General features: G+C 42.9%; 1 protein-coding gene across 3 annotated transcripts in view; it reads right to left on the reverse strand.

Annotated features, from left to right (window-relative positions):
• Positions 1 to 2196: 2196 nt before the first annotated feature.
• LOC130284385 (motor neuron and pancreas homeobox protein 1-like) overlaps positions 2197 to 24309 on the reverse strand; it is a 32916-nt gene continuing 10803 nt past the window's right edge. The window contains exons 1-3 of one of the 3 annotated variants that reach the window (XM_056534678.1): positions 23005 to 23213; positions 5351 to 5511; positions 2209 to 2936 (exon numbers count right to left, since the gene is read on the reverse strand). In XM_056534678.1, the coding sequence (XP_056390653.1) occupies positions 2661 to 2936; positions 5351 to 5511; positions 23005 to 23077 (510 nt within the window). In that variant the 5' untranslated portion in view covers positions 23078 to 23213 and the 3' untranslated portion in view covers positions 2209 to 2660. Of the gene's footprint in view, positions 2937 to 5350; positions 5512 to 23004; positions 23214 to 24309 lie in introns of those variants that run through there. The other 2 variants (XM_056534676.1, XM_056534677.1) reach the window with 2 other exon arrangements.

Genomic DNA, 24309 nt, shown 5'->3' on the forward strand with positions numbered 1-24309 from the left:
CTGGTTGCGGGTGGTTGGATGAATCATACTGCGCACAGCCAATCACCGGCCGCAGTGAAGTCCCGACTCGGCCTATCGCCGGCCGAGTCTGACTTCGCTGCGGCTGGTGATTGGCTACCGAAGGCCCCGGGGGAGCGGAGGAAGGTATGTACATCTTTATTTTTTTACTGCCGACACTATGGAATTTTTATATTCCGGAGTTCTCCTTTAAGGTGAAAAAGGGCTGCGTCCTTAAAGGGGTACTCCGGTGAAAACCTTTTTTCTTTTAAATCATCTGGGGCCAGAAAGTTAAACATATTTGTAAATGACTTCTATTAAAAAATCTTAATCCTTCCAGTACTTATTAGCTGCTGAATGCTACAGAGGAAATTCCTTTTCTTTTTGGAACACTGATGACATCACGAGCACAGTGCTCTCTGCTGACATCTCTGTCCATTTTAGCAACAGTGCATAGCAGATGTATGCTAAGGGCAGCATGGTGGCTCAGTGGTTAGCACTGCTGCCTTGCAGCGCTGGGGCCTTGGGTTCAAATCCCACTAAGAACAACAATAAAAAAAGAGTTATTATTATTATTATTATTATGATGTCAGCAAAGAGCACTGTGCTCGTGATGTCATCAGAGAGAATTCCAAAAAGAAAAGAATTTCCTCTGTAGTATTCAGCAGCTAATAAGTATAGGAAGGATTAAGATTTTTAAATAGAAGTAATTTACAAATCTGTTTAACTTTCTGGCACCAGTTGATTTAAAAGAAAAAAGGTTTTCACCGGAGTACCCCTTTAAGTTGAATTATGCTGCACTGTGCACACTGCAAAAATCCTGATTGTGGCGTCTGCAGAAAGATTCTATGTCTAAGTATAGCACAATGCAATCCTATCGGAAATGCATTACCATCTAAGGAGACGGCGCAATTCCAAGCGGTCCTATAAAATTTGCGATGTGAACAGGTCCCTACTGCCCCACAAGCTTGGTGTTAGTATTGTATCCAGTGTAGACAATCCTCTGTGAGCTAAACTCAATTGCAGCACCAATATACTGTACTGCATTTTTACCTGCACTGATACATTGTAACGAACTGTCAGTACAGGAGGGTATATTATATAGGGTTCTGGGTTTTTCCCGACCAGTGTGCCTCCAGCTGTTCCAAAACTACAACTCCCAGCATGCCCGGACAGCCAACGGCTGTCCGGGCATGCTGGGAGTTGTAGTTTTGAAACAGCTGGAGGCACACTGGTTGGGAAACACTGCAGTTAACTGTAGCAAATGCTTAAAGGGGTACTCCGGTGGAAAACTTTTGAATTTTTTTAATCAACTGGTGCCAGAAAGTTAAACAGATTTGTAAATGACTTCTATTAAAAAATCTTAATCCTTCCAGTACTTATTAGCTTCTGAATACTACTGAGGAAATTCTTTTTCTTTTTGGAACACAGAGCTCTCTGCTGACATCACGAGCACAGTGCTCTCTGCTGACATCTCTGTCCATTATAAGAACTGTCCAGATTTTTTTCAATAGAAGTAATTTACAAATCTGTTTAACTTTCTGCCACCAGTTTATTTAAAAAATTTTTTTTTCCACCGGAGTACCCCTTTAAGGCTGGGTTCACACCTCGTTTTGTATTTACGGTTCCCGTATACGGCTGGGAGGAGGGGTGGGCGGGGCTTAATCGCGGCGCCCGCACTCAGCCGTATAGGGGAACCGTATTTAATGCATGCCTATGAGCCGACCGGAGTGAACCGCAGCCTCCGGTCGGCTGCGTTTTCGGCCGTACGCGGTTTCCCGACCGCAGGCAAAAACGCGGTCGACCACGTTTTTGCCTGCGGTCGGGAAACCGCATACGACCGAAAACGCAGCCGACCGGAGGCTGCGGTTCACTCCGGTCGGCTCATAGGCATGCATTAAATACAGTTCCCCTATACGGCTGAGTGCGGGCGCCGCGATTAAGCCCCGCCCCCTCCTCCCAGCCGTATACGGGAGGTGTGAACCCAGCCTTACCTGTGAGTATTACTGCAGTATCAATGTTTTAAGGCAGGTTCACACTGCATTTTCTGTCTTCGTTTTCTGTAACGCTATTGAGTATGGCAAAAAAAAAAAAAAAAAAGCATATGTTACAATTTTTTAATTTTTTAATTTTATTAAATTTTTTAAAATAATTTACAGCGCACATCAGCATCCGTTTTTAGCATCCCTTAATGTATATGTTTTTATATACGGTATATATATATATATATATATATATATATATATATATATATCATATCCTCTAAAGGGAAACATCCACACAGTGTGAACCCAGCCTAAGTATTGGGGTCCGTACGTTTTTTTTTTTTTTCGCCCTCTGCTTCCATTTACTGACAGCAAGCAGAGATTTTGAAAAGGGTGATGAATTGAAAGTCGGCAAATTTTTTCAGAACTTTTTTTTTTTAACGTGTATAAAATCTGTAAACCCTCCTATAATTTTGCAGTCTCTATTCTATATCGGAGGCGAACATAAGAGCTCACAGGGCAGTTTAACCCCTTGCGCCTCCACCCTTCCCCCCCCCCCCCCCCACATAACCTCTACAGATAGTTAAATACATATAAATTATGGTATGCATGGAGGTATCAGTCCATGGTCAATAAATAATTGAGATATTGGGGTCTCCATTGCCCACTGTCCGTGTCTTATAGAGAGGACATGGCCGCAGTCTCTTCCTCTGAGCAGAAGGATTCCGGGCTGTAGCTGCGCTGGGCGGGAAGCCGCAGGATGTCCGTGCTGCGCTCTGCTCTCTGGTACCCGGCGTCCTCTTCCTCATCTTCTTCCTCCTCCTCGTCTTCATCGTCTTTAGGTGGCGCTTTGTCCTCGGACCTCTGTCGGTCGCCATGGCTGGACGGTCCCTGTTCTTTGACTTTACGGCTCCTCTTCCATTTCATCCTTCGGTTCTGGAACCAAATCTTTACCTGGAAATAAAGGCAGAGAGGAAAATGAAATTATTTCAACTGACTAGAAAAAATCGATTCAGTCAAATATCGCGATAATATACGATACTGTATCGATTCATAATATGTTCGAATCGATCTTTTATAGTTCCTATCGCCCGACGCCCGGGACATGCAGTTCTGGGGCTCTGGGCAGGTGAATTTGTCCGGCCCTAACAAGTGCGGCGGCGCTCAGCAGTCTGTATGGAGAAGGCTCCCGACTCCTGCCCGCTCCATACTCTGCAGCCCCCGGCCTGCAGCGATCGCTGCGGCTGGCCATTAACCCTTTAGATTGCTGCTGTCAAAGCTGACAGCGGCGTCTAAAGGGACATGTGAATGCTCCCAGGTGGGCTAGTGGGGTGGATCGCCCCTCCCCTTCCCCCCCCCCCCCCCCCCCAGCGTGATCACGGGGGAAGATCCACTATACACTATAGAGGTAGCCGGAGGGCTTACCTCTGTTCCCTGCTGTCCTGTGGCTCTGTCACTGATAGAACCTGGCTGGACCAGGCTCTATCAATGGATCACAGAGCACACAGATCAATGGAGTTCAATAAATATCGTATCGTCATACGCATATCGTGATACATATCATATCGTCAGATTCTGGCCAATTCACACCCCTCCTCATCACAGCTGAGGGTTTGCTGCAATGGTGGCTTTATTGGAATTATTTCTCTTTAAAATCTGCAGCAGCAAATCCAAACCAAAATCTACGTAATTTAGGGAAGAATTGTCGCGCTTTTGGTCAGAGTCGCTGCTGTAATTTTTCACAGTGATTCCAACCCATGTGCACTAACTCTTAGGCCACGTTCACATGGCGGAAATTACATGCAGACTTCCGCTTGGAGAGTCCGCACGGAATTTCCGCTGCAGCAGGGTCCTGTTGAATTCGACGGGATTCTGCTGCAGCTGTGCACATGGCGGAATTTCCGTGCCAGATGTTTCTGGCACTGAAATTCCAATTTCCGTGTCGCCACAAAGAATGAACGTGTTCATTCTTTCTGCAGAGTCTACATGGAATGCATAACGGTCTATGAGACGGCGCATTCTGCACAGAATTCTGCATGGATTTATAGCCAATACAATCCAGCCTAAGGCCGTGTCCACACAGCGAAATGTCCGCACTGAAAATCTTCGTGCGGACACTACGTACAGTGCAGAATCTGACGTGCAAGGACCACATGGAATGCGCTGTCTCATAGACGGTTATGCATTCCGTGCAGAATGCATCTCGCATGCGGGAGTCTGCATGGAATTTATGCCATGTGAATGGGGCCTAAGGGTACATTCACACAGGCAGATTATCTGCGGAATTTCTGCAGTGTATTTGCTGCGGAAAATCAGCAGTGGAGTTTGCTACCATTGACTACAATGGGTCCAAAGGAAAATCTACAAATCTACCTTTTATTGCGGATTTTCTGATGACCCATTGAAGTCAATGGTAGCAAAATCTGCTGTGGATTTTCAGCAGCAAACACGCTGCGGATATTCTGCAGGAAATCTGCCCGTGTGAACGCACCCTTAGGGTACATTCACAAGGGTGGGTCACCTGTGAGTTTCCCATGGGGGGTTTTCTGCAGCAGACACCATTGAGATCAATGCAATCTGCTGCAGATTTTTGGCTGCAGTGATTTCAATGTTGAAAATCTGCAGCGGGAAACTCAAGGGTAACCCGCCTGTGTGAACGTACCCTTATACTAAGGGGGTGTAAATTATAGGGACTGGCATCTGAATATTAGTGTGAATTAAAGAGTTTGGTGTGAGGTCTGAATTATGGGGTTTGAATATTGGGGTGTAAATTATAGAGTCTGGATGATGGAGTCTGATTTAGGGTCTGAACTATGGGATTTAGTCTGGGCTTGTATTATGGGGTCTGAATTTTGAGGCCTGGAATACTTTTAGGGTCTGGTCTGACTAGAATGGGTTACCCAAGCATTATACTTTATCAGTGAATAATGTCTGAGATTATTGTCATTGTCATTTGGCAATTTTTTATATTTAATTTTACCAGTGATGCCCACTAGAGGGCACAATTGCCTTTGGTTTAAAGTTTAGCAGCAAAACAGACCGGCACAAAAACAATGGAAAACCGTACACCAGTGGTCTCCAACCTGCGGACCTCCAGATGTTGCAAAACTACAACTCCCAGCATGCCCGGACAGCCAACGGCTGTCCGGGCATGCTAGGAGCTGTAGTTTTGCAACATCTGGAGGTCCGCAGGTTGAAGACCACTGCCGTATACAATCCATCAATGAGGAATAAAACAATGAGAAAAATACATGAGGTCACTCAAAAGTCCGAAAATGTTGGAGATTTATAATAAATAATAATTATACTGTATTAATATTTTGCTTTATTTATTTCACTGTCTTTTACTGTCGCAGTTATTCACTTACCTGAGTTTCAGTTAACATGAGGGAAGTCGCCACCTCGAATCGCTTCGGCCGGGACAGATACTTGTTGAGCTTGAATTGGTTTTCCAGTTCCAGCAGTTGTTGGCTGGTGAACGCCGTCCGCGGGCGTCTGCACTTCCCCATCAGTCCGGCCTGGGCAGAGGCTGCAAAATAAGACCCCACAGTCACTACAGTATACTGATATATACTAGATATACACTGCTATATACTGGATATAATATACTACTATATACTATATATTCCAAAGTACTATATACTGCATATACTACACTGCTATATACTGGATATAATATACTACTATATATTCCAAAGTGCTATATACTGCATATACTACACTGCTATATACTGGATATAATTTACTACTATATACAATATATTCCAAAGTGCTATATACTGCATATACTACACTGCTATATACTGGATATAATATACTACTATATACTATATATTCCAAAGTGCTATATACTGGATAAACTACACTGCTATATACTGGATATAATATACTACTATATATTCCAAAGTGCTATATACTGCATATACTACACTGCTATATACTGGATATAATATACTACTATATACTATATATTCCAAAGTACTATATACTGGATATACTACACTGCTATATACTGGATATAATATACTACTATATACTATATATTCCAAAGTGCTATATACTGGATATACTACACTGATATATACTGGATATACTACACTGCTATATACTGGATATACTACACTGATGTATACTAGATATACACTGCTATATACTGGATATAATATACTACTATATACTATATATTCCAAAGTGCTATATACTGGATATAATATACTACTATATACTATACATTCCAAAGTACTATATACTGCATATACTACACTGATATATACTGGATATACTACACTGCTATATACTGGATATACTACACTGCTATATACTGGATATACTACACTGATATATACTGGATATAATATACTACTATATACTATATATTCCAAAGTGCTATATACTGGCTATAATATACTACTATATACTATATATTCTAAAGTGCTACATACTAGATATACACTGCTATATACTGGATATAATATACTACTATATACTATATATTCCAAAGTACTATATACTGGATATACTACACTGCTATATACTGGATATAATATACTACTATATACTATATATTCCAAAGTGCTATATACTGGATATACTACACTGATATATACTAGATATACACTGCTATATACTGGATATAATATACTACTATATACTATATATTCCAAAGTGCTATATACTGGATATACTACACTGCTATATACTGGATATATAATACACTTATATATACTGGTTATACTACGCTGCTATATACTGGATATAATATACTAGATATACTACACTGCTTTATACTGGATATACTACACTGCTATATACTGTATATATAATACACTGCTATATACTGGATATAATACACTGCTATATACTGGATATACTACACTGCTATATACTGTATATATAATACACTTATATATACTGGATATACTACACTGCTATATACTGTATATATAATACACTGCTATATACTGGATATACTACACTGCTATATACTGGATATATAATACACTTATATATACTGGATATACTACACTGCTATATACTGTATATATAATAATACACTTATATATACTGGTTATACTACACTGCTATATACTGTATATACAGGCGCGTGCAATTATTTGAAGAAGCAAATCTAGTGGTGATTTTTATTATATAGATTGTTTTACTTGGAGTATACAAATATCCGAATGAGTATACAAATATCTGGATGAGTATACAAATATCTGGATGAGTATACAAATATCTGGATGAGTATACAAATATCTGGATGAGTATACAAATATCCGGATGAGTATACAAATATCCGGATTAGTATACAAATATCCGGATGAGTATACAAATATCTGGATGAGTATACAAATATGCGGATTAGTATACAAGTATCTGGATGAGTATACAAATATCCGGATTAGTATACAAATATCTGGATGAGTATACAAATATCCGGAAGAGTATACAAATATCTGGATGAGTATACAAGTATCCGGAAGAGTATACAAATATCCGGAAGAGCATACAAATATCCGGAAGAGTATACAAATATCTGGACGAGTATACAAATATCCGGAAGAGTATACAAATATCCGGAAGAGTATACAAATATCCGGATGAGTATACAAATATCTGGATGAGTATACAAATATGCGGATTAGTATACAAGTATCTGGATGAGTATACAAATATCCGGATTAGTATACAAATATCTGGATGAGTATACAAATATCTGGATGAGTATACAAATATCTGGATGAGTATACAAATATCCGGATTAGTATACAAATATCCGGATGAGTATACAAATATCTGGATGAGTATACAAATATGCGGATTAGTATACAAGTATCTGGATGAGTATACAAATATCCGGATTAGTATACAAATATCTGGATGAGTATACAAATATCTGGATGAGTATACAAATATCTGGATGAGTATACAAATATCCGGATGAGTATACAAATATCCGGAAGAGTATACAAATATCCGGAAGAGTATACAAATATCCGGATGAGTATACAAATATCTGGATGAGTATACAAATATGCGGATTAGTATACAAGTATCTGGATGAGTATACAAATATCCGGATTAGTATACAAATATCTGGATGAGTATACAAATATCTGGATGAGTATACAAATATCTGGATGAGTATACAAATATCCGGATTAGTATACAAATATCCGGATGAGTATACAAATATCTGGATGAGTATACAAATATCCGGATTAGTATACAAATATCTGGATGAGTATACAAATATCCGGAAGAGTATACAAATATCTGGATGAGTATACAAATATCCGGATTAGTATACAAATATCTGGATGAGTATACAAATATCCGGAAGAGTATACAAATATCTGGATGAGTATACAAGTATCCGGAAGAGTATACAAATATCCGGAAGAGTATACAAATATCCGGAAGAGTATACAAATATCCGGAAGAGTATACAAATATCTGGATGAGTATACAAATATCCGGAAGAGTATACAAATATCCGGAAGAGTATACAAATATCTGGATGAGTATCCAAATATCTAGATGGGTATACAAATATCCGGATGAGTATACAAATATCTGGATGAGTATACAAATATCTGGATGAGTATACAAATATCTGGATGAGTATACAAATATCTAGATGGGTATACAAATATCCGGATTAGTATACAAATATCTGGATGAGTATACAAATATCTGGAAGAGTATACAAATATCTGGATGAGTATAGAAATATCTGGATGAGTATACAAATATCTAGATGGGTATACAAATATCCGGATTAGTATACAAATATCTGGATGAGTATACAAATATCTGGACGAGTATACAAATATCTAGATGAGTATACAAGTATCTGGATGAGTATACAAATATCCGGAAGAGTATACAAATATCTAGATGAGTATACAAGTATCTGGATGAGTATACATACATCTCCCGCTGTGTACACCGAGCAGAATGCAGACTCTTTCCATGCAGAAATATGCGCAGGTTACAGCGAGCTCAGGCTGTTCCATTTGTGTCGCATGTTTTAATTACTAATCTCATCACATTTAATGTAAAAATCCCAAATCTGCATGGTACACGCGGACATTTTATTATGGGTTTATGGAGATATCCACAATGGAAAAATTCCAAGGCCTCCGGACCTCATAGAACCTCTAGTCCTGACTGAGGAGGATACAGATAGAAACCTTCACAGATTAACATACAATGAAGATTATGGGAACAAAATAATAAACTAATAAAAACATTAAATACTGAATTGTTGGTTTCATCCAATCGCTCATCTGATATTGATGGCCGTATCTCTATAAATGGCGCGAACACCTGATATACAGAGAGTAAACTCATCACCAGCAACACTCCTGACTGTAGATCTGCCAAGAGATCATTCTACCGATATCACTTCAAAGACGCTGCCCATAAAATACTCTATACTGCATTCATATATATACTGCTCAAATACATAAAGGGAACACCGAAACCACACAATGTAACAACAAGTCACTGACACTTGTGTGAGATCCCACTGTCCACTCAGGAAGAACACTGATTGACAATCAATTTCACATGGAACAGACAACACGTGGAAATTATAGGCAATTAGCAAGACACCCCTGATAAAGGAGTGGTTCTGCAGGTGGTGACCACAGACCACTTCTCAGTTCCTATGCTTCCTGGCTGATGTTTTGGTCACGTTTGAATGCTGGCGGTGCTTTCACTCTAGTGGTAGCATGAGACGGAGTCTACAACCCACACAAGTGGCTCAGGTAGTGCAGCTCATTCAGGATGGCAACAACCCAGCAGCAGAACCGCTACCTCCGTCTTTGTGCAACGAGGAGCAGGAGGAGCACTGCCAGAGCCCTGCAAAATGACCTCCAGCAGGCCACAAATGTGCACGTGTCCACTCAAACGGTCAGAAACAGACTCCATGAGGGTGGTATGAGGGCCCAAGGTCCACATGTGGGGGTTGTGCTTACAGCCCAACACTATGCAGGACGTTTGGCATTTGCCAGAGAAAACCAAGATTGGCAAATTCGCCACTGGCGCCCTGTGCTCTTCACAGATGAAAGCAGGTTCACACTGAGCACATGTGACAGATGTGACAGAGTCTGGAGACACCGTGGAGAACGTTCTGCTGCCTGCAACATCCTCCAGCATGACCGGTTTGGCGGAGGGTCAGTAATGGTTTGGGGTGGCATTTCTTTGGGGGGCCGCACAGCTCTCCATGTGCTTGACAGAGGTAGCCTGACTGCCATTAGGTACCGAGATGAGATCCTCAGACCCCTTGTGAGACCATATGCTGGTCCGGTTGGCCCTGGGTTTCTCCTAATACAAGAAAATGCTAGATCTCATGTGGCTGGAGTGTGTCAGCAGTTCCTACAAGAGGAAGGCATTGATGCTATGGACTGGCCGCCCGTTCCCCTGAATCCGATTGAGCACATCTGGGATGTCTCGCTCCATCCACCAAAGACTGTCCAGGAGTTGGCGGATGCTTTAGTCCAGGTCTGGGAGGACATCCCTCAGGAGACCATCCTCCACCTCATCAGGATCATGCCCAGGCGTTGTAGGGAGGTCATACGGGCACGTGGAGACCACACACACTACTGAGCCTCATTGGGACTTGTATTAAGGACATTACATAAAGTTGGATCAGCCTGTAGTGGGGTTTTCCACTGTGATTTTGAGGGTGACTCCATATCCAGACCTCCATGGGTTAATACATTTCATTTCCATTGATAATTTTTGTGTGATTTTGTTGTCAGCGCATTCAACTATGTAAAGACGAAAGTATTTCATACGATTAGTTCATTCAGATCCAGGAGGTGTTATCTTAGTGTTCACTTTTTTTTTTTGAGCAGTGTATTTTATCCGGTCATTCTGCAAGGATCACCCGCACGGTGGAAGTTCATGCCCTGACGGAGGAAGCTACAGGACCTTGACAGAACCCCGAGCTATCAGGATCAATCATCAATTCTCACAAGGCAGTATCAATTTATTGGGAAAAAGCACCACAAGTCCCAGCAAGGCAACAGGGCTCCCAAGGGGTTACTCTGCATCCTCTCCCTCACAAAGTGATCAGGTATTTCCCTACACCACCCGTAGTACCACATATATATATATATATATATATATATATATATACTGTATATGGTGGACTCACTTAAGGGAGATACTGTAATTGATCAAATTGAGATCTGGGGAATCTGGAGATCGAGTCCCATCCTTGATCTCTTTCTCACGTTCCTCATTCCTGAACAATGTCTACAATGTGGCCAGGGGGACATTATCCTGCTAAAAGAGGCCGCTGCCATTAGGGGGTCCAGCTGCCGTGAAGGGGGGGGGACAAGCTGTGAAATCCTGAGTGATCGGACTCCTTTCTATCGTAGACAACAGAAAGTTTTTCAGCAGTTTGCTCTACAGCAGCTCATCTGAGGGATCGGACCAGACGGGCCTCCACCCCCCCCCCCCATCCCCCACCCCCACATCAATGTCCTGGTCTCCAATTCTCCTTCCTTGGACACTTTTGGTCGGTTCTGACCACTACATAACTGGGGACGCCCCACAAGACCGGCCGCTCTGGAGATGATCTGACCCCGGAGTCTACACATCACTATTCAGTCGTAGTCGCTTCTGATATTCTTTCCCTCATCCCCTTACACCAGTGGCCTTCAAACTGTGGCCCTCCAGATGTTGCAAAACTACAATTCCCAGCATGCCCGGACAGCCGTTGGCTGTCCGGGCATGCTGGGAGTTGTAGTTTTGCAACATCTGGAGGGCCACAGTTTGAAGACCACTGCCTTACACCCTTCCCTTCAATGCCCTGGTTGGACTTGATCTATAATAATAACCGAGCACTTTACGCTATGGCTGATGAGTGTATATAGCAGATGTATGATGTTCCCATGCAGCTCGATGGCAGAGGTATTAACCCCCGGGGACAGAAGGCTGAGGATGACTCGGTGCCAAGAGCAGGTAAATTAATAAAAGCTTTGGACTGGGAGTGAATGGCGCCCGGCTCGCCTTATCTGCTGCCTAATAACTAATGATTGGTCGACAAACACAGATAGAGGCGCAGTTTATAGAGGAGTTTACACAGTAATATCTGGACCAGGGCCAGGGGTCATAGTGCAGGGAGCGCACAGTCAATGCGCCGCTGCTCGTGTCAATATTATTATTAGGTGTGAATCTCCGACCACAATGAGAACCTCTCACGGGAACAGGTAGAGAGCGTGTGTACTCCGCCTGCGGGGGAGCGACCTCCGCACTGGGATTCACACAGGGATTTAACTATTAAATAAGGGATTAGAGGCAAGAACAGGAAAGAACCCCCAAATGTTAACTCTTTCAGTTAAAGGGGTTATCAAGGTGACTTTAGTACTTACCTGCCAGACAGGAATGGACTCGCTTAGGCTGGGTTCACACTACGATTTGAACTACGGTTCCCGTATACGGCTGGGAGGAGGGGTGGGCGGCGCCCGCGGTCGACCACGTTTTTGCCTGCGGTCGGGAAACCGCATACGGACGAAAAAGCAGCCGACCGGAGGCTGCGGTTCACTCCGGTCGGCTCATAGACATACATTAACTACGGTTCCCGAACACGGCTGAGTGCGGGCGCCGCGATCAAGCCCCGCCCACCCCGCCTCCCAGCCGTATACAGAAGGATCTGCGCTTGTCTTGGGGATAAATGACTATGTTGTGAGATTATCATAACACTGTGGCTATCTTTTTGGGAAATGGCTGTTTCCTGTTGGAGTTCCCTCCCTCCAACTACAAGTCCCAGGATTCATTTTTTGTAAGTTTGAGGTCACTTTTCTCCCTCCCACACATCAGCCACCCCACCCATTGAAACACACCTGTACTCCTTTCCATGCCATTGACCAGTGCTTTCTAATCAGGGTGCCTACAGCTGTTGCAAAACTATAATTCCTTGCAGAATGATCTCCCTCCCACCCATTGAAGCAGGTAGGCTCCTTTGAACACTTGACTAGTGATGTAATGTCTCGGCCCCCACTGCAACCTGGGAAAACCTGAGATGACACTCATTTTGTAGGCTGATAAAAATAAACATTGGGGCAAAAATCACTGAAGAATTGCGAGACCACCATGAAACACTGGTACAGACACTATAGTATAAACTACACTAACTTTACAGCCCCTGTAGCATAGTCAAATAAAAAAATAAAATCCTGGAATACCCCTTTAAGTGCCGTTTCTGGCGTTGGACTTGTAGAGGACCAGTATCCTTTAAATTGAACGAAAAATCAAACCCAAACAATGTGGATGCCGCACACCAGGTAGCAAAAAGATAATCCTTAAAGGTCACTTCAGGGTGTGGATTTGTAAGTGTGGTGTCCCAGTCCCGCATCTGATGTGGTACCTATGTGTTTGTGGGTCCCCATGGCCAGAGTCCCTAGGACGTAGGGATCCCTGTAATTTAGTTTACCCCTTGTCGCCTCTATTCTAGCTCGTAGACTAGTAATTTATTTAAGGTTAATCTAAATAGAGTAATATATATGTAAATAAAGGGTTAATTACCTGTTCCATAGCGTTGCAGGACCTGCGGGTCACGTGACTGAGTAAACTCTATGGTATTCTGCTTAAGGACCTTTGGAGGCCCTGTGACGTAAGCAATCCCATTACTCTCTGTAATGGTGAATGACAGGTGTTCGAACCAATCAGATTCACCCCGCCCCCTGCCCATATAAGGGAGCGGCGGCCATGTTTTCTCTCTCTTGTTCCTGTGCAACCAAGCAGTAAGCACCTCTCTTGTTCCTGCGCCACCAAACAAGAAGCATCTCTACAGCTATTCTCGCAGTGAGTTAGGCCCGAGCCTTGCGGCAACGGCCGGATCATTCAAAATATAGAGTGTATCAATTCCCAGACACTCTGCAGCATCACCGGACCTAATCATACCCCTAAATCCGGACGGATCTGCAAATATCTACCCTAAATTTAGAGACTGCATAAATATCAAGGTCCGCAACAATTGTCAGTCACTACGCAACTTAAAGGATTGTTTGTACGAGACTGTTACTGTGCCTTTGATGTATCGCAAGCATTTAAGTAAAGTTGTTCAAGTTCAATCTCCTTGTGGACCTTCAGTCATTTTATGAACCTGTCGTTACTGGGAAGGGCGGCGATAGGCCGGAGCATTGCCTCAGCCTGGCGTCACGAACTCTAGGGTTAACATTAACCCCTCATATACCGATACCATGCCACCACTACCATACACCCCCCAAGGGCTACCACATAAGAATTATCTTTTTTCTACCTGGTGTGCGGCATCCACATTGCTTGGGTTTGATTTTTTGTTCATTTTAAAGGATATATGAAAAGGTATGTTTATAATATTTTTAGTACTACTATACCCCTGTTTTTAAGGATAACTTCGAGAGGTCTGTTTTTTTTTATATGCAAATTGGCCTAACATCCTCAAAATTACATTTAAAGGGGTACTCCAGTGGAAAACAAATGATTTCTAATCATATGATGCCAGAAAGTTAAACAGATTTATAAATGACTTCTATTTTAAAATCTTAACCCTTCCAGTACTTATAAGCTGCTGTATTCTCCAGAGGAAGTTGTGTTGTCCTTTACAGTCTGACCACAGTGCTCTCTGCTGACACCTCTGTCCGTGTCAGGAACTGTCCAGAGCATGAACAAACTCTTAGCAAAGCCTCTCCTACTCTGGACAGTTCCTGACATGGACAGGGGTGTCAGCAGAAAGCACTGTGGTCAGACTGGAAAGAACTGCACAACTTCCTCTGGAGCATACAGCAGCTGATAAGTACTGGAAGGATTAAGATTTTTATATAAAAGTAATTTACAAATCTGTTTAACTTTTTTGGCACAAGTTAATTTGAAAACTTTTTTCCCCCCACAGGAGTACCCCTTTAAGATCCAAGTACAAGTATGTAACGAGGGAATGTTATTATTATTATTTCAATTATAATCTGAAAGCACCATAAGTTCCAGGGAGCTGTACATAGGAAAAAGAGTCAGCTGCAGCCAAGCCCTGTTACCAAATCTCATTACTGCATTGTGCAGACAAACTGAGCACAGGGCTCGGCTTCCAGCTGACTGTCAATCAATCAGGGACAGGAGGTCCAGTGCATCAGACAAAGAGATTAGACTGTAAACTCTTAGGACAGATGGGGGTTACTATAATCTTTGTACAAAAAAATGTTACAGATTGTGAGATCCTACCAGCTCCTTATAACTTCTGTTTTGGACAAGATACATAAGCGCACGCACGCGTGACACTCAGGTCTTGTACACACAGCAACATGGCGGCACGTACACTCCTCTTTTTTATGGCACCATGACTGCCCCCTGTATGTGATCTATGGGTACACTCTGTATGTCCGTTGTACTTATCTCTCCTCCGCATTGATCAGTATTATACAATAGGCGTAGCAGCAGACGGCGTTCACAGGGGGGGGGGGTCCTGATTTATTGCTAAGTGGAAAATAAAACACTTCTTATCTTCTGTCCACAAAGCGCACAAAATTAAAATAAAATAATTAGCCAGCGCCGATCTTTGTTCCGGGGAAATTTTCATCAAGAGGCCAGTCAGGACGTCTCTGTCAGATTGGCTGCAAATATTAGAAGCAGAGAATGAGACTAGGGAGATGTTCACATGGGGCGGATTCACTGTGGATTTTATAGGCAAACCGCGAAAATCCACAGCACTGGAAAACATTTATCATCAACTGGTGCCAGAAAGTTAAACAGATTGTCCAGATTAGGAGCAAAGCCCCATAGCAAACCTCTCCTGCTCTGGTCAGTTCCTGACATGGACAGAGGTGTCAGCAGAGAGCACTGTGGTCAGACTGGAAAGAACTACACAACATCCTCTGTAGTATACAGCAGCTGATAAGTCATGGAAGTATTAAGATTTGTAAATAGAAGTAATTTACAAATCTGATTAACTTTCTGGGACCAGTTGATTAAAAAAAAATGTTTTTCAGTGGAGAACCCCTTTAAGTTTATGTGACAATATTCTAGGAAAATGCAGCTGCACTTTCCTGGATAATTGGCGCATATTTTAAACCTTGCCCTGCAGCACCAGCGAATCTAATCCATACACTGTGGAGAACCCCTTTAACCTACAGCCAGTTTTACCCAGTGACTTGACCAAGGAAATGAATTGTTGCAGCTTTTGTGTCAGATAACCTGCGGATCCATGACAGAATCTGCAACGTGTTTTTTTTTTTTTTTTAACCCAATTGGCTTTTTTTTTTTTTTTTACTTTTCAGAAAAAAACTGCGCCACAATCTGCACAAGAAAGATCTGCTACTACAGATTTCCCTATAAAACTAGGCAGATTTTTTACCTGCAAATATTGATGAAAAAAATCTACATTTTGGTGGAGCCTGATGTAACCAGAATCTACTCTGTGTGGAGATTCAGTAGTGTGAATAGGACCTCAGGGTAATTACAAATGTGTGAGTATAATACAGGATATAACTCAGGATCAGTACAGAATAAGTAATGTAATGTATGTACACAGTGACCTCACCAGCAGAATAGTGAGTACAGCTGTGGAGTATAATACAGGATATAACTCAGGATCAGTACAGGATAAGTAATGTAATGTATGTACACAGTGACCTCACCAGCAGAATAGTGAGTACAGCTCTGGAGTATAATACAGGATATAACTCAGGATCAGTACAGGATAAGTAATGTAAGGTATGTACACAGTGACCTCACCAGCAGAATAGTGAGTACAGCTCTGGAGTATAATACAGGATATAACTCAGGATCAGTACAGGATAAGTAATGTAATGTATGTACACAGTGAACTCACCAGCAGAATAGTGAGTACAGCTCTGGAGTATAATACAGGATATAACTCAGGATCAGTACAGGATAAGTAATGTAATGTATGTACACAGTGACCTCACCAGCAGAATAGTGAGTACAGCTCTGGAGTATAATACAGGATATAACTCAGGATCAGTACAGGATAAGTAATGTATGTACACAGTGACCTCACCAGCAGAATAGTGAGTACAGCTCTGGGGTATAATACAGGATATAACTCAGGATCAGTACAGGATAAGTAATGTAATGTATGTACACAGTGACCCCACCAGCTGAATAGTGAGTGCAGCTCTGAAGTATAATACAGGATATAACTCAGGATCAGTAATGTAATGTATGTACACAGTGACCCCACCAGCAGAATAGTGAGTACAGCTCTGGTGTATAATACAGGATATAACTCAGGATCAGTACAGGATAAGTAATGTAATGTATGTACACAGTGACCTCACCAGCAGAATAGTGAGTACAGCTCTGGAGTATAATACAGGATATAACTCAGGATCAGTACAGGATAAGTAATGTATGTACACAGTGACCTCACCAGCAGAATAGTGAGTACAGCTCTGGGGTATAATACAGGATATAACTCAGGATCAGTACAGGATAAGTAATGTAATGTATGTACACAGTGACCCCACCAGCTGAATAGTGAGTGCAGCTCTGAAGTATAATACAGGATATAACTCAGGATCAGTAATGTAATGTATGTACACAGTGACCCCACCAGCAGAATAGTGAGTACAGCTCTGGTGTATAATACAGGATATAACTCAGGATCAGTACAGGATAAGTAATGTAATGTATGTACACAGTGACCTCACCAGCAGAATAGTGAGTACAGCTCTGGGGTATAAAACGTTGTCTCTCTCTCTGTCATCACAACTAAACAGGTAAATGATGATATAATAATCCGCGGAGAATCGCTCGGCACACACATTCACACCGTAATCTCTGATAAATAGTCTTGTTTGAACTCTCATAATTTTCACTTTCAGAAACCAAATATCCGCCCTGTAGACAAACTCCCATGTAAGGCGTCGTTCACACTCACGCCCCGGATCACTAATCTGTGGTCAGCGGGGAGGAGAGCACTTTGTCTCTTCGCTCAGGGTAATGGGGCAGAAAATGCGGCCCTCCCATGTGATCACACTAACAGGACATTAAACCCGCAGGACAATGGGGACAAAGAGCGCAAGCTCTGTGGTCCATCACCCGGGATAATGTTCCTCCTTCTGCCACACTCCAGCCAGGGCCGCCCAGGGTCATTGTCACATCAATCCCCACAACAGGGTTTAGGGAAGTGTTCTCCGACCTGTGACGCTCCAGCTGTTGCAAAACTACAACTCTCAGCATACCCGAACTGTCATTGGCTGTCCAGACATGCTGGGAGTTGTAGTTTTGCAACAGTTGGAATGCCACAGATTGGGAAATATTGACTAAAGGCAGCGTTTCTTAACCGGTGTGCCTCCAGCTGTTGCAAAACTACAGCTCCTAGCATGCCCGGACAGCCTTGGGCTGTCCGGGCATGCTGGGAGTTGTAGTTTTGCAACAGCTGGAGGCACCCTGATCTCTATAAAGAGGTACCCTCAGATTCTGGGGACAGCACCCATCTCTATAAAGGGGTACCCCTCAGATTCTGGGGACAGCACCCATCTCTATAAAGAGGTACCCCTCAGATTCTGGGGACAGCACCCATCTCTATAAAGGGGTACCCCTCAGATTCTGGGGACAGCACCCATCTCTATAAAGAGGTACCCTCAGATTCTGGGGGCAGTACCCATCTCTATAAAGTGGTACCCTCAGATTCTGGGGGGCAGCACCCATCTCCATAAAGGGGTACCCCTCAGATTCTGGGGACAGCACCCATCTCTATAAAGAGGTACCCTCAGATTCTGGGGGCAGTACCCATCTCTATAAAGTGGTACCCTCAGATTCTGGGGGGCAGCACCCATCTCCATAAAGGGGTACCCTCAGATTCTGGGGACAGCACCCATCTCTATAAAGAGGTACCCCTCAGATTCTGGGGACAGCACCCATCTCTATAAAGAGGTACCCCTCAGATTCTGGGGACAGCACTCATCTGCATAATGGGGTACCCCTCAGATTCTGGGGACAGCACCCATCTCTATAAAGGGGTACCCCTCAGATTCTGGGGACAGAACTCATCTGCATAATGGGGTACCCCTCAGATTCTGGGGGCAGTACCCATCTCTATAAAGGGGTACCCCTCAGATTCTGGGGACAGCACCCATCTCTATTAAGAGGTACCCTCAGATTCTGGGGACAGCACCCATCTCCATAAAGGGGTACTCTCAGATTCTGGGGCAGTACCCATCTCTATAAAGGGGTACCCTCAGATTCTGGGGACCGCATCCATCTCCATAAAGGGGTACCCTCAGATTCTGGGGACAGCACCCATCTCCATAAGGGGGTACTCTCAGATTCTGGGGGCAGTACCCATCTCTATAAAGGGGTTCCCCTTAGGTTCTGAGGGGCAACACTCATATCCATAAAGTGGTACTCCTCTGGCTCTGGGGGCAGCACCCATCTCCATAAAGGGGTATCCATCAGGTTCTTGAGGGCAGCTCCCATCTCCATAAAAAAAGGTACCCCTTAGGTTCTGGGGGGTAGCATCCACCTTCATAAAGGGGTACCCTAAGATACTGGGGGCAGTAATCATCTCTATAAAGGGGTACCCAGTTTGTTCTGTAATATGGGCTTCCCTCTTCTATGTATACCCCTAGAAATGGCTGTAGGTGTAATATTGGATATAAATGATGTCGTGTGCCGGAGGTGACTGCGTACACATCCCCGTAACACAAGGAGATGTTTGTCCTGAGCAATCACTGGATCTAAGCAGCGGCCTAGGTCTCATCCTATGGGAGGACTCCGCGTCTTCCGCCCTCCCGGCAGTAATAAGAGGGACCTGAGATTTCTGTTTGATTAGAATTATAGAAGTTAATTTGTCACCGCGGACATGACAGCTGCCGGGTACACGGCGAAAAGCGAGAACTTTGTATCCAGATAGCAGAGGCTCTTATCAGCCGCTAGTAATGGAGATTTAATCACTGAGCCAACGATAAGACGGCAGCTTATTATCACCTATATAATTTACAACATGTGCGCCTCCCCATACCGTATCACACGTGATAGGCTTAGATACACAGGCTCAGCAGAAAATACATGATAGGCTCAAAAACAGCAGCTCAGGAGACGTATCACACACAATGGGGGCGAATTATCAAAACCGGTGCAGAGGAAGAGCGGTGCAGTAACCCATAGCAACCAATCAGATAGCTTCTTTTAAAATGGGCCTTTGACAAATAAAAGCAGCGATCTGATTGGTTGCTATGGGTAACTGCACCGCTCTTCTTCTACTCAGCTTTTGATAGGTCTCCCCCATTATGCCTATGTGCACAGGTTTAACAGTCTGAATAATTCATCACAGGCTTAAATACACTGCGTTAACAGAAGTATCACACAGGAAAGGCTTGGATACATTGGCTTAACAGATGTTACTCTAAAAATGTCTAGTCTAATCTATATATCTAGTGTTCTAGGGAGATGTGTGTTATGCCAAGGGACCCCAGTAGCCAAGGCATTGGGCAAAAAGCCTCCGGCAACCCAATCCATCCCAAGTGTTTCTAAAGTTAAACTTAATTTCATAGTCATATGTATAATATTGTAGTCATATAGAATGTCATATTCTTCAGTAGTCTTTATAAGTTTGGAGCATGTATGGACATTTCATATACAAGGACTCTTTACATCTACCAGTTCAAGCAAGTTCAGCCTGGATATGGATGTTGTGTGTAATGCCCCAGGACTGCATGTGACCCCTGTGGTCATTTTGCTCCTCCGCCCTCCAGGACTGGGCATCGAGGGTGACTTTGTTAAAGTGGGGGAGTTTGTAGTGTCCCATTATGGGATGGTGTGGCCCCATACTGCATATCCCCAGGGTCCCCCTTATAGTATTACCATAATGTATAATAAAAGTGTACTGTTTCTTTAAAGTTTGTACCACATGGTTGTTACTCAGGAGGCACTAGTGACCAGGTGACCCCCCAAGTAACCTAGGGGCTCCTTGCACAGCCCCCCTATATAACCAGGGGAGGGGCTGCAATCTCTTTCTTTCTTGCTGAGGTCCAGTGCAGTCATCTCAGTGTCTGTGTCCAGAGCATTGGAGGCCTCAAGCCAAAAGTCCTGCAGCCACAAGCCGGTCATCAGTAAGTCAAGTCATCGTATTGAACTAAACTGAACTAAAGTCAGTCTAACTACTGAAAGTCTCAGCAAGCCTGCGAGGTCCCCCTGTGTCACTGGTGACCTCCCTGGGATATTTGGCTGTACTGCAAAGACTATATCACCTGTCTTGCCTCAGTAAAGCTGCCGTTATCCTTCATCTGGAGTCGGTGTCTTCATTGCCCCCGTGCCTAACCCAGGATCAGCGGTATACATTTGGGTGGTTAAGGCTTAACCATGCCCTGGCGTCACAACAAGAAGGTGTCAATACCATCTGCCACTTGGGCCATAACATCTGCCCTGCATCTACCCTGCATTGCACCCCGACTCCACAGATCTGTTTGTTTCCCAAGGACATTCCCATAAATGAGGACGCGGCGGGTTTGGCGGCCATAAATTGTGGTGTTAAGTGGCTGCTTTGTGCTGGAGATGACAAGCTGTAAACTCCTCTCTCTTTGTCTTATTACATCTCAGGGGCTCTAAATAATAATGGTGCTATAACCCTGACCCCAGCCCCCGCCATACCGGACAATAAAGAGAACGATGTCCAAATCTGATGATTACCCTCCGCCCCCTCATTGAGGGCAGAATGAGAGAACTGATGAAGTGGGCGTATATATATATATATATATATATATATATATATATATATACCAATCCAAGGTCACATATAATGCCTACATACTACAGACTGGGGCCCCTGTATATTATACCTATAGTATTACATGATAGCGCAGTGTTTCCCAATCAGGGTGCCTCCAGCTGTTGCTAAACTACAACTCCCAGCATGCCCGGACAGCCAAAGGCTGTCCAGGCATGCTGGGAGTTGTAGTTTTGCAACAGCTGGAGGCACCCTGGTTGGGAAAAACTGTGATAGGAGATGGAGTACCATAATAGGCTTAGATACACTACCTGAGTTGGATTCATGATAGAGGGTGTACAAAATATTACTATAATACTCACACTGACAAGTGTGGTGTATTGTTGGAAATACATATAGGCGGAGAGGAAAGTCCACCGGAACGGGACATAAGGTTCACACTACATTGGTCCAAGATTTTATTTTCTGTAAACCCCCTAACCACCAGGGATATCGAGTATTAAAGGGGTACTCCGGTGGAAACCTTTTTTTTTTTTTAAATCAACTGGTGCCCGAAAGTTAAACAGATTTGTGAATTATCTTAATCCTTCCAATAGTTATTAGTTTCGGAAGTTGAGTTGTTGTTTTCTGTCTAACTGCTCTCTGATGACTCACGTCTCGGGAGCTGTGCAGTTCCTATGGGGAAATTTTCCCATCATGCACAGCTCCCGGGACGTGACATCATCATTGAGCAGTTAGACAGAAAACTTCAGAAGCTAATAACTATTGGAAGGATTAAGATTTTTTAATAGAAGTCATTTACAAATCTGTTTAACTTTCTGGAGCCAGTTGATATATATAAAAAGGTTTTTGCCTGGAATACCCCTTTAAGATTTTTTAATAGAAGTAATTTACAAATCTGTTTTACTTTCTGGCACCAGTTGATTAAATAAAAGTTTTCCACCGGAGGACCCCTTTAACCCATAACCCCCATCCTGGAACACCATTTAAGAGTTATACTACCATAGATACTAAAAACCCTATAACCACCGCCCTAGGGCACCATGGATATAAATGACAACTATTTCAGCACCACAAAACAAGCAGAGTTACCCCATATAGCGCAGTGTTTCCCAATCAGGGTGCCTCCAGCTGTTGCAAAACTTCAACTCCCAGCATGCCCGGACAGCCAAAGGCTGTCCGGGCATGCTGGGAGTTGTAGTTTTGCAACAGCTGGAGGCACCCTGGTTGGGAAACACTGTGATAGGAGATGGAGTACCATAATAGGCTTAGATACACTAGCCCCACCTGAGTCGGGTTCATGATAGAGGGTATACAAAATATTACTATAATACTCACGCTGACAAGTCCCTGGTGGTGTATTATTGGAAATACATAAAGGCGGAGAGGAAAGTCCACCGGAACGGGACATAAGGTTCACACTACATTGGTCCAAGATTTTATTTTCTGTAAACCCCCTAACCACCAGGGATATCGAGTATTAAAAGGGTACTCCGGTGGAAACCTGTTTGTTTTTTTTCTTGTTTGTTTTTTAATCAACTGGTGCCAGAAAGTTAAACAGATTTGTGAATTACTTCTATTAAAAATCTTAATCCTTCCAGTACTTATTAGCTGCTGAATACTACAGAGGAAATGTTTTTTCTTTTTGGAACACAGAGCTCTCTGCTGACATCACCAGCACAGTGCTCTCTGCTGACATCTCTGTCCATTTTAAGAACTGTCCAGAGCAGGAGAAAATCCCCATAGAAAACATATGCTGCTCTGGACAGTTCCATTTATTGAAACCTCTGGTGCCAGAAAGTTAAACAGATTTGTAAATTAATTCTATATAAAAATCTTAATCCTTCCAGTACTTATCAGTTGATGTATGCTCCACAGGAAGTTGTGTAGTTCTTTTCTGTCTGAGCACAGTGCTCTCTGTCCGTGTCAGGAACTGTCCAGAGCGGCATATGTTTGCTATGGGTACAAAACTGTATGGTACAAAACTGTATGTGCCCACGGTTCCATCCAGTTTTCACCATACGGTTTTTGACTTTGCACAGTTTTTTTTTCCTTGGAATTTAAATCAAACAAGTGAAACTTTATTCATAATGGAGTGAAAAGTTAAAAACGTATACAGTTTTTTCTTTAAAATCGGATGCAAGCGGACATCATTTTTCAAACCGTATACGTTTTTTTTAAAATATGGGAGTCAATGGGAACCGTACAGAACTGCATGTGCGTACGGTTCTATCCGGTTTTCACCATACGGTTTTTGGCTTTGCTCAGTTTTTTTTTTGGGGGGGAATTTCAATCAAACAAGTGAAACTTTATTCATAATGGAGTGAAAAGTTAAAAACGTATAAGTTTTTTTTCTTAAAAAACGGATGCAACCGGACATCATTTTTCAAACCGTATACAGATAAAAATTTGGACACACGTTTTCATTCAGTTTAGTCCGGTTTTGAGGAATCCATTATTATTTTTTTTTTTATCAAAAACCTGATACAGGAACTGTATTGCAAAAACGTGGCGTGAACCCGGCCTTAGGGGGCTTTGTCCCCTGACCTATGCACTTGCCCGCGGTGATATACGGCCCGGAATAAAGGTTTTTCATTATCTTATCAGTCGTATAAATCATCCCTGGAATCTGCGGCGGACAAT

This window comes from Hyla sarda, chromosome 8, assembly GCF_029499605.1.
Source record: "Hyla sarda isolate aHylSar1 chromosome 8, aHylSar1.hap1, whole genome shotgun sequence".
In the NCBI taxonomy this organism is placed as follows: domain Eukaryota; kingdom Metazoa; phylum Chordata; class Amphibia; order Anura; family Hylidae; genus Hyla; species Hyla sarda.